The sequence below is a fragment of the Aythya marila genome (genome assembly GCF_965140915.1).
Source record: "Aythya marila genome assembly, chromosome: 3".
NCBI classification, from domain to species: Eukaryota; Metazoa; Chordata; class Aves; order Anseriformes; family Anatidae; genus Aythya; species Aythya marila.
This window is the reverse complement of record NC_139044.1, coordinates 52709843-52721845: the sequence shown is the minus strand read 5'-3', so window position 1 is coordinate 52721845 and position 12003 is coordinate 52709843. Positions and strand designations below refer to the sequence as shown.

At 34.5% G+C, this 12003-nt stretch overlaps 1 protein-coding gene across 13 annotated transcripts in view; it reads left to right on the top strand.

Annotated features, from left to right (window-relative positions):
* The window catches only part of SYNE1 (spectrin repeat containing nuclear envelope protein 1), a 306198-nt gene that overhangs the window by 95521 nt on the left and 198674 nt on the right, over nt 1–12003 (top strand). For all 13 annotated transcript variants that reach the window (XM_082757645.1, XM_082757640.1, XM_082757651.1 and 10 more), the window contains 10 exons: nt 439–603; nt 1656–1790; nt 2654–2812; nt 3129–3337; nt 4113–4221; nt 5472–5636; nt 7218–7385; nt 8266–8442; nt 9589–9729; nt 10795–10955. In XM_082757645.1, coding sequence (XP_082613771.1) covers nt 439–603; nt 1656–1790; nt 2654–2812; nt 3129–3337; nt 4113–4221; nt 5472–5636; nt 7218–7385; nt 8266–8442; nt 9589–9729; nt 10795–10955 — 1589 coding nt within the window. The remainder of the gene's footprint in view (nt 1–438; nt 604–1655; nt 1791–2653; nt 2813–3128; nt 3338–4112; nt 4222–5471; nt 5637–7217; nt 7386–8265; nt 8443–9588; nt 9730–10794; nt 10956–12003) is intronic.

Genomic DNA, 12003 nt, shown 5'->3' with positions numbered 1-12003 from the left:
CCATATTTATCTGTCTATTCCCTCCTATCCCCTCCCCTCATTTTTTAATCAGGGGTTGGTGCAGAAACTGGTAGTCTGATAAAATGAGAAATGCAATGACACACATTTAAACAAAACAACAACTGTTTTACGTTTGAAAGCAGTCTTTGGGAAATAAATGTTAGCCAAATGACTTAGGCATTCTGCAAGTATCACAGACATCTGTATTGAATAACTATCCAGTTTTAATTGAATCAAGGATGACATTAGGGTGAGTCTTTGTATAGGTATTAAAAACAGGGAAAATGGGAACATGAAAGGAAGAAGAGGAGCAGCTGTGAACGAAATGTATTTTTAAGAGTGACACCAATCAAATGCATTTTTAGGTAAGATTATGGTAAAAGAGTAAATAAAAAGCTGTGGAAAAGTGCCAACTAATTTTCTTTGTTTATAACTCAGAATATGATCAGGAAAGCTGGTGAGTGGAGAAAAAATATAGAAGCAAATAGCCGTTTGATGAAGAAATTTGAGGAGTCTAGAGCAGAACTGGAGAAAGTTATACAGATTGCCAATTGTTGCTTAAAAGAAAAAGGAAATCCTGAAGAACTTCTCAGGAAGCATAGTGTGAGTACATTCTCTAATTTTCCTCATGGAAATCTTTAAGTGCATGGGCCTGGAGAACAAGTCCTACGAGGAGCGGCTGAGGGAGCTGGGCTTGTTCAGCCTGGAGAAAAGGAGGCTCAGGGGCGACCTTATCGCTCTCTATAGGTACCTCAAGGGAGACTGTAGCGAGGTGGGGGTTGGCCTGTTCTCCCACGTGCCTGGTGACAGAATGAGGGGGAATGGGCTAAAGTTGCGCCAGGGGAGTTTTAGGTTAGATGTTAGGAAGAACTTCTTTACCAAAAGGGTTGTTAGGCATTGGAACAGGCTGCCCAGGGAAGTGGTGGAGTCACCATCCCTGGAAGTCTTTAAAAGACGTTTAGATGTAGAGCTTAGGGATATGGTTTAGTGGGGACTGTTAGCGTTAGGTCAGAGGTTGGACTCGATGATCTTGAGGTCTCTTCCAACCTAGAAATTCTGTGATTCTGTGTGTGATTCTGATATAAATGAAAAACCTATTTAATTTTAAAATTGACATAGATTTCTTAGATTTCTTCCATATTTTGAAGTGATACAGACCTGGTCAATGTTAAGATTTGGAAAAAAAAAAAAAAAAAAAAAAGGTTAAAATATATAGATATAATAATCATCCCCCTTATTGGTGAATGTAAGCAACCAGAAAGTGTGGAGAGAGGAACCCCTTAGACATGAAGGTTGGTTTTGCCTATAGAACTGGTTGGAGTGAGAGCATTAATCTGTGTTTTGACATCCACTGCTGGGTTTTCAGAGGAATGAATATTCGTTTGTGTATTATAACAATTACTTACACGTGTGGCTTTAAAAGCTATTCTAGTTAAAACACCATATCATTGTACTGTCTGAGTGCCCCAGAATAAATTAATTTGCTGGACTATAAATAGATAAACAAAGTTTTCCTTAGTTCAAACTCTACTTCTTTGATGTAACAGATGTGACATTGAAACTTACAGTGTATGTTAAGAAACTTCATGCTAGCAGGTTATCATATCAATAACCAGTTTTGTCATCTGACTTTTCACCTTTCACTTCAAACTCAGGAATTCTTTAACCAGTTGGATCAGAGAGTCCTAAATGCCTTCCTGAAAGCTTGTGATGAACTTACTGACATCCTTCCTGAACAAGAGCAACACAGCCTGCAGGAAGCTGTAAGGAAACTCCATCGGCAGTGGAAGGTTAGTGACATTGAATGATTTCTCTGGACATTCTAAGTCTTAACTTGGGAAAGTTTCTGCTGAATATAGATTACAATAAATAAATAAATAAAATAGTTGTAGTCTTTGACTTCTTGTACAGTTGGAGAAAAATCTGTATTTTACTACACTAGATACACCTACACCTACAAATACCCTCCTGAAAAAGCACTGATAATTTAAGTGGTCAAAATTCAGGAAATGAGAGAAAACAATTATGAAACCTTAATTTCTTCCCCTGTGTACAAGCATAATGATACCTGTGTTAAGAACATTTGTTGAGTGTAAGTGCTAGCTTTTCTTACTTTATGCTGATATTGGACGACTGCAATTACTTTCCCAACCTTAGGAAAGCAAATTTGCAAGAAATCAGGCTATCAGTTTACATTGAGTCTTCTGCTAAAAACTCTGAACAAACAGAACAAACTCAGACAACTGAACAAACATTGCTCATAAGCTGTAGAATTTTTGCCTCTTACAAAAGAGGTTTCAGGTCAGAGTTGGAATGAAGAATGAGTGGGTTCTCACTGGCAGCAAAAAGGAACCTCTGAAAGCAGGCGTGAATACAGGTTCACTATTATTTTTTGGTTTTTTTGGGGGGGGAAGTACAAGTATCTTGTCAAGAGCCAAGATTTCTCTGAGATGTGCCTTATAAATACATATTTTGGATCCCACAGACATATGTCTTTATCATCTTTCTAAAAGACATCTTAGATCTAAAACATCTAAGATGCCTTGTTTTCTATATTAGTTGTTAGATAATTTATTTGCAGTTACTTCACACTGAGGTTAATGGGTGTATTGTTATATTTCTGTGCTTGTTTATTGCCCCTGTGGGAATGTAGGATCTTCAAACAGAAGCTCCATATCATTTGATTCATTTGAAGATTGAAGTGCAGAAAAACAAGCTTCTGGTCACAGTGGAGGAGTGCAAAGCTGAACTAGTTCGTCAGAACAAGGTGCTAACCAGAGAAGGCAAAGAAAGGATGATTGAGGAACACATGGTATGAACTATACACCACCAAGTGGGCATGTATAGAAATACATCTGAATACAAATGATAAACACATCTGACCAAATCAAGCCACCAAACACTGTGCACAACTGAATCAATTCAATGCTTTGGACCTTTCATTAATAAATAAATAATAAATAAAATCATTTGGAATTTATCCTTTCATGCTAATACCTAAAAGCTTAGTAGGAGCATGTATGACCTAGTAGCATCATGTATGACCAGTTTACATCAAAGATATAGATATGCTTTGTGATTTCTGCCAATTATATTATTATTGAATTTTCTGCTTTTTCTCCCATCAGCTGTTCTTCGGTGACAAGGGATCTTACCATCTGTGTGAGAAGAGACTACAACGGATTGAGGAACTCTGCCAAAAACTTCCAGTTTCTGATCCAGTGAGGGCTACGTTGGAAAGTAGCCAACGAATCCTGAAGGAGCTGAAATCCCAGATAGACAGCACATACGCAAAACTAACAGAGCACTCAGACACCTGGAAGGGCTATAAAAACAGGTGTTAGCCCAAACCCTGGAGGGGTCTGGTAGTGCATTATGTGTGATCACTCCTCAAAATGTCATTATAGATCAGTACCATGTAGATCAGTACCATGTAAAGAATGATAAATCTGTGTTCTTGACTTCAAGCTAATTATATGTAGTGATTCTACAAATAATAGTGGGGCTTTGAAGGTTTTATAATTATTAGCTTAAATTTAAGAGGTTGCCATTTAACAGTGGTAATCATTGTCTTTTTTCCTTGCTTTGCATTATGACAGAATCACAGACTATTTTGGATTGTAAAGGACCTTAAAAATTCCTTCCCCCCTTCCATGGGCAGGGATACCTCCCACTAGATCAGGTTGCTCAAAGCCCCATCCAACCAGGCCTTGAACACTTCCAGGGACAGAGCATCCACAACTTCTCTGGGCAACCTGTTCTAGTACCTCAACACCCCCTGAGTAAAGAACTTATTTGTAATGTCTAATTTAAATCTACCTTCTTTAAGTTTAAAACCATTACCCCTAGTCCTATTGTTACACTCTTTGATGAAGAGTCCATCTCCAGCTTTCCTGTAGGTGCCCTTTAGGTACTGGAAGGCTGATATAAGGTCTTCCCGGAGCCTTCTCCAAGCTGAATAACACCAACTCCCTCAATCTGTTTTCATAGGAGAGGTGCTCCAGCCTGTTGATCATGCTCATGGCCCTCCTCTGGACTCATTCTAATAGGCCCATGTCCTTCTTATATTGGGGACCCCAGAGCTGAATGCATTATGTGATGTTTTATTTCAGATTTTCTGAATTGGCAAATTGGATTTCATCAACAGAAAGAGAACTAAAGAAGATAAAGGAAAGTGTCAGTGATACTGCCAAATATGAGCAGTTTAAATCATCTGTGGGGGTGAGCTTATATTCTAACTAAACTACACTCATTGATACTGGGTCTCTGAATAAAACTGTACTCTGAAGCATTGCAATTGTTTTAGTGTGGAAACCACGGATAAAGTTCTGCTGATTTTTAGAATTCTTAAAAATATTCCCAGGACAAAATTCCATGTGCAGCAAATCATGGTGTAAGTCCCTAATTCTAGAAATTCAGAGAATGGCAGGTCCCTTTACTAGTATATTCAGACCATTCAAAATATAGAAGCAAGTACACTAAATACTTACCCCTCATTCTGCTGCATGTACAGTTAAGAGTGCAGTGCAAAGAAAAGCCAAAATTTCTGGACTGGGTGTTTTTGAAGGATCAAGTTATTGCCCTACATTTACAGAACATTTAGGGAAAACTTCTATAATAAGACTTCTCTTCTACAGTAGTATAATAGGGGAGGCAGAGATAGTCTACCATTCACTTTTGCATTGGTGAATGGTAAGAGAAATAGTAGAACGGTTTAAGATTCAGTGCTTCTAGTCCTTCAAACTACCTTAACTTTTTTTTTTTTTTTTTTTTTTTCTCCACACGTTAGAAGCCAAAATAGGAATATCACATAACATAAAACTTTGTGTGAAAGTCATGAACAGTTTGTAAAGGCCAACTGTGTAGAGAAATAAAATTATTTTTATTTATAATAAAATAAATTGCTTGATAAAACAGAAAGATGGTTAGCTAAATGGGTGTTTCTGCTCCAAAGAGTCTAATTTATTCATGTAGTTTACCTGCTGACAGCTTTACCTGCTACCAGCGTTGATATAAAGATATAAAATAACTACTGGATGGAAAGATTGAAAAAATATATATTAAAATGGAAGAAGAAATATGTAGAACCTTATATCATACGATGTTTATGTTTGAGAAATTTAAGATTTAAATCGTAACTAAGAAATTTGGTCAATATATGAAAAATGTATACATATTAACTATCTATCCTTTTTCTATAGGTAAAAATGCTAGTTTGTGAGGAAAAATAATTCTACTGCTATTTTATAGAACACAGTTCTGTAAAATCTGTGGAGCAAATGCAAGACACTAGCCACTGATTGGAACAAAATAGATAGAGTATGTGAGCAGAAAAATTTTACGTTTTTAGTGTTTCAAGATAAGAACAAAAATAGTATGTTTATACCACTAATCTTTGAACTGATGCCATGAATGCAACTCATTAATATATTTTACTTACTTGAAGAAAATATGTTTTGATTCTTCCACAGGAAATCAGGCAGCATATTAACAAGCAAGGAGAAAATCACAGCTGGCTGAAATCTAGACTTGCTGTTCTGACATCAATATGTACTGATATGGAGGCCAAGAAAACAGAGGATGAGCTGTGTAAACTTTCCAGTGACTTCAAGGGACTCCTGGATTTGCTGGCTGAGGTACAGATTGAGGAACACAAAAAAATCTCCATTTACAGTGTCATGTGAAATGACATCGATCATGGCTTCACAAGTTTCCTGATATATAACATATATATACATATATATATATACACATATAACATATATATATATGTGTGTATATATATATATATGTATATATGTATATATATGTTAATTACACTGGAAGCATTCAGCAATGAAAAAAATAAACAAAAAACATTTGTATGGTCTGGGTAGCAAAGCTGTGAGACAAGCAGACAAAAGATACTAACAGTATTATAATAGTTTTATAATAGATCCTTTTTATTTTTTGGTCAGAACTGGAATGTGTCCTAGAAAATAAAATATTGATAGAATCAAAATGTCAGTATTTTTAGAGGCAAAAAATAGTTTTCTAAAATCAGTTCTTAATTAACATTGGGAAAACCTATCAACAGTTGGATATACAACTTGTTTTTAATCTTAATTTGTGTATCATTTATACTGAAATAATAAAGGAAATACTGTGAGGTGGTTTCAAATCAATTAGATTTCAAGCATGCACTGAATTTGCAGAAAAAGGCCACAAATATCTGAGGTCTGAATGGTAATGAGATACTGGAACTGCTGAAATCATGGGAAGTTTCTAGTCAATAAGAAGTAAAACTTCTCAGAATTCACTGAATTCTTGAGGTTTGTGGGATCTTAGTGATCTTACCACTTTACAGTTTTCACAGTAAGAAAAAAAAAAAAAATCAATTTGAAAAATAGTTCAGTATAGAGAAAGGTTTCGGATTTCACTGTTAATGTCAGTCCTTGTGGAGACCTCATAAGTGTTCGAAATATGTAAAAGTTCCATGTATTTAATAAAAATTTTCTGAATTTCCATCATCAGAAAAGTATGTTTGGAAAGTTGGGGAGAATCAATGTTATGATTTCCAAGTGATGTCAATAAATAAATAAGATATCTTATTATTTTTAGATATATATATATATAAATGTATATATATTAAAGTACTTTTGCTTTTTGGAACACAAGTTCATGAAGCTACTACAAGAAATTAAGAACTAGAATCTAAACTTGTTTTGAATCTAAAAATGTAACAGAACAAAATATCCCAAGTTGGAAATGGTCAACAATGACCATAGAGTCCAACCCCTGGTTCTACACAGGGATACATAAAATTAAGCTGTATGTCTAAGAGTGTTGTTCAAACTCTGCTTGGACTCCAGGAGGATTGGTGTCATGACCACTGCCCTGAGGAGCCTATTTCAGTGCCTAGCACTATCTCTCTATTTAGACAGCTATCCACCTTATGTCAATATAGTATAGTATGGTATGTCTAAACAAGACAAAGCTCTCTACAGTCATATTTTAAGGCTACAATCACTCACCAATGTAAAGGTAAAGGTGTACACTAAGAATTCTAGAGATATAAAAATTTAGACAATTCAGTCTTTACAATTTTTAAAGACAATATTGGAAGTCTTTTGTAAAACAATTCATTTTTTTACAAAAAGTAGTCCACTTATATACATGTCCTTACAACATAAATTTGTCTTTTAACATGAAATACATAAAGTTATCATTAACTGTAGATTGAAAAGACATTAGGCACTCTTGGAGACTGTGTTCAGTACAAAGAAGAAGTTAAAAGCGCAATTGAAGAGTTAATCAACAACTCTAAAGAAGCCCAAGCAGAGGCTGAAAAGATCCTGGATACTGAAAGTTTGTTACAAGCTCAGCAACTACTGTTTCATCATCAGGTAGGGCAATTTCTCCATATATGTCCATATTTGATTTTTTTTTTCTTTAAGGCAGGAGGTATGTAATTGCTGAACTATGTAGCCATAGCTCCATAGCTCCAGCAGCATACATGTAGCTCTCTCTATCAAAGCTTGCAAGAGTCATAACCAGGCACTATGATTTCTTGCCTCTATTTTATCTGAACTCTTTGGTGTTTTAAAAGCTGTTGTATGTGTTAAGGTTCATATTGTTCTTTCAATATTCTGCAATCCTTACTCATCATAGGATAGGTAGTAGGAACAATTATATTCTCCCTGAGTTCTCACACTACTCTATCCCTTTTTGTATAAAGCCTGTTATGTTGAAAAAATACTTCAACAAAGAACAGAGTAGATTTGACTGGGCAAAACTTGCATAGCAAGGTTGCTAATGGGTCAGGCACGTTAGGAAAGGGGCTATAGTCTTAGGAGTTTCTGATAGTGTTATAAAGCAAGCAGATATATTGCTTTAATCAGTCCAAGGCTCCAACATGTTCTTCAAAGGATACAGAACAGAAGCAGATACTTCAAGGCACTCATGAGGAATGCACACACTTTTGGGTACTGCTGCAGTTGCTCGACTGTTGCTATTTCTTCTTTCTAAAACATTTCTTTGGATGAATAGCCATATATTGTCTCTCTCCCTCGTCCATTTCTATGACACAGGAGGTGCATACACCTTTTGGAATTCATGTCATATACTGTATGAGTATATGTGACTCAAGTAATACTTGCACAGTTTATTTCTCTGTTTATTAATTTCAGTGCACACCCATTGCAAACCACAGAAAGTGGTTTCAGTGTGCCAGTTTCCCAAATGAACTAAAAAGTCTGATCATTCCTGTTGGATGAATCCTTCTAGCAAAGGACTAGGAGACTCCGTGCAAAGAGACAAGATGTGCAACAGCAGATTTTCCAAGCTAAACAGTTGCAGATTGAAGGTGGACTGCCAAGCACAATGCAGGAGGATTTACTAAAGCTGGAAGGAACACTGGAGAACATGCAGCAGACTATGGAGAAACGTGAAGAGCAATTGCAGGTGGGTCATTGCAAGTAGAAATAAAAAAAAACATATGCTTTATTCTTCTCCATTATTATTTTTTTATTAATAAGAAAATATATTTTATATAATAAGTCAGAACTTTCATTCTCACCTTTAAATCTTGATCCTTGAGGTTTTCATGATCAGTGTCTGCATCAAAACTTCTTGAATATTCTAGATACTTCTAAATAAAGAACTAGCATTTTGTTTGGAAATGTTTAAAAGTCCCAACTTTTCAGTCACAAGTTTAAGTAGACATCTATGAATTTATTTTTTGGATGGGTTAATTATCACCCCCAGTTATTAAAGATGACGAGGACCTTTATTTGAGAGTACTAAGGCAGATTGATAGAGTAAAAATACCAATGTTGTGCAAATATAAGCCTCACAACTACTGTGTGGAATACAAGTTGTCATCATAAATCTGGAGAAGAAAATAAAAAATCACAGAAAAATCAAGTGGAATACTTTCGGCTGTATAACTAATCACTGACTGAAAAATAATATGTGAAACAGAGCCCAAATAACTTCTTAAAATAACAATTTATTATCAAAACTATTTTTTTTTCTAAAGAATCCTATATATGAAACCTTAATTTTGCTTTGCTTTACTTCAGAATCGAGAAAATATTTGTTAATTATTTTGTCATAATTAATTTGTCATAATCCTTGTGACTGGTAATAAAATGCTAGTCAATAAAATATTGGTCAAAATTTAATACAATCAAAACTAAAAAGATATTTATGTCCAAGGAAAGGTTTTATTTCATAAAATCCTTTTAGATATTACTGACTTCCTGACACCATAAGCGTAAGCATCTGCAGTCATCACTTCAGACTTAAAGGGCATTCAAATATAAGTTTTAAATATTTCTGTCACCTTACATATTGAACGGTGTGTAAAATCAGTGAAGCAGTGTGAAAATGCAAAGAAAAACTCTTTTTTTGGGTTTCAAAACAGTTTCATCTGTAGAGTAGGTGACATTTCAGGAGAAATTATATTATGTTAGATTTTTTTTTTTAATTTTTCTGTAATTTGAACTGAAATTCTTCTAATTCTTTTTTTTCTCTTTGTCCTTTTTGTCTTTGTGTGTTTTCTTGTTTGTTTGTTTTTTCCTTTTTGTTATTGTTTTCTTTTTGTAGGTCACAATAAATAAATGGGAGCAGTTTGAAAGGGACAAAGAAACAGTTGTAAAATACCTTAATCAAGCAAGCTCTGCACTTGAACGTATCTTAAATTTTAGCAGCTTAGAGAGCCTCTCTTCAGAACTGGATCAGACAAAGGTATTCACTGTATGAGATACAGGAACTGAGATATCTTTCTGCCTTTTTTTGTTAACATGTTCTGAGCATATTGCATACAATATTTTATTGTTAATGCTGATATTGTTAATGCTGTGTATACAGTTTAGAGACTACATAAACTTCAGAGGTAAAATATTCTCTCTTAAAAACATAATGAAGAATTACTCAAAATCTGCATCTGAATGTATAAAATGATAAAATGGTAAAATTATTTTAAAGACTTCCCATTTTATGCTTGGTAATTGTCTATACTGGTAAGCTAAACAGTATCAAGCTCTGGCACGTCATCATTGATAGTGTATTCCCTGGCAAAGTCATGTGTGTGGCTTGTGGCAACTAACACTCTTCTAGCCCTGAGGAGACAAAAGAGAATTCCACTGTATGGAACCTATAAGCCATAACATGCCACTTGCCCTTAATAAAAGAAAATTATCCCAGCCCATTTTATTTACTAATATAGAAGTAATATAAGTGATCAACTTTCCATAGTGCTGTGCTTTTCATGACATTTTTACCCTGTGGTGAACCTGATATCGCATTATATCTACCCTGCTTTTCTCTGAATCCATTGTTCTGTAGCACATTTACTACGTATGGAAGAAAATAGCTATTAAACCAAGTGAAATTACAAGCTACAAGATACTACAAAGTCATCTCTTTAAAGGGTAGTGCAATATTATGCAATATATGGTTACTGAAAGCATATAATATTCAAAAAATTATTTAAAACAATCAACAACAACAAAAAAATGAAGAGCTATAAAATAAATTTCCATTAGTTGAGTTAATACCTTTTGAACATACATAGTTTTCCTTTCCAAATTTCATTGGATAGAGTTTGTTAAAATGAATATTTATTAAATGCAACATGAAAATAAATTGGTAGGTGTTTTTTTCTGTGCATTTACACATTCAGAATATACATATGGGACACACATAACCCTGCGCAATACTTTTTTCCAAGAACAAACATTGAGGACAAAAATATTTTTTGAATATATAAAACTGTACGTAATTGTATTAATATGTCTTTCATTCTTACAGGAACTTTCTAAACATGCTGAAGCCATGACTGTACAAGCTGAGAATTTGGTGAAGAATTCTTCTGAGATACATCTTGGTTCAAAGAACAAGCAGTCCCTTCAACAGCAGGCAAAATCTATCCAAGAACAAGTGAAAAAAGTAGAAGTTACTCTTGAAGAAGAGTATGTTCTTAATAAATCCTAATATTTATTCTCCACTATAAGATTCAATCAGATCTCTAGAATCCCTTGCCCAACATTTTGTGTTGTCTCATCAGCTCTGTCATTTTCAGCTTGCCATGACATAACTACCAGATTATAGTACCAAATATGTCAAAAAGTTAATATGTACAAATAAATTTAATCTTTGTTTGATAATACATAATTTATAAAATCATTGTAGTTACATTTAACCTGTCACGGTTCTTACCTTTAAGCCCCAGTCTTGTGAAGAAGGGATAATTAATCTCATTCTTGAGGTTCTATGATCTTTTAGAAAGAAAAATCTCTGTGCAAATATGAGAACAGTACCATATTTGCCTCAATTTTCACTTTTCCATTTTCTCTATAGAAATGTCAAGTGCCTTTATCTTAGCTGAATGCCCAGATTATTTTTTTCATGGGCAATATCAAAAGCTGCTTCTGCCATCACAAATGAGAAGGCATCATTTGCCAAATTATATTTAAAAGTGTGACATTCAAACTACAAGAAAATGTTGTTAAATGCTGTAAATATTTGTAGGTTTCAGTATTTGTGAAAGTCTCATCCCTTCTCCTAAGTAATCAGAAGTTACTCAGCTCAGTGTTACTCTTCAAGAGTGCTTCAGCTTTTGACATTTTTCTATATACACATGCACTTGTATGTGTGTATGAAATTTGTATTTTTTTTCCATATTTAAGAGCAGACTCACAAAAGATGTCTTAGTGGATTTACTATGTAGATTAATTTATTACACAAGTTTAAGAAGACACCATGTGGTGGAATACCATGTATTCCATCTGAATATGAACAAAAGACAACATCAGCATTACTGTTTTGTGTTTTTTGTTTTTGTTTTTTCCTCTATTGACCATTGTCATGTCAGCATGTTGGTACGAACTTAGTTGGTACCCTTTTCTCCCTGATGCAGAAGAACACCTTTAAGAACAGAGAAGAGCTGTAAAATGGAACATAACAAGGCTGTGCAGCAGATGCAACTTTCTGATTATTGTTGGTCTATTTTTTTTATTT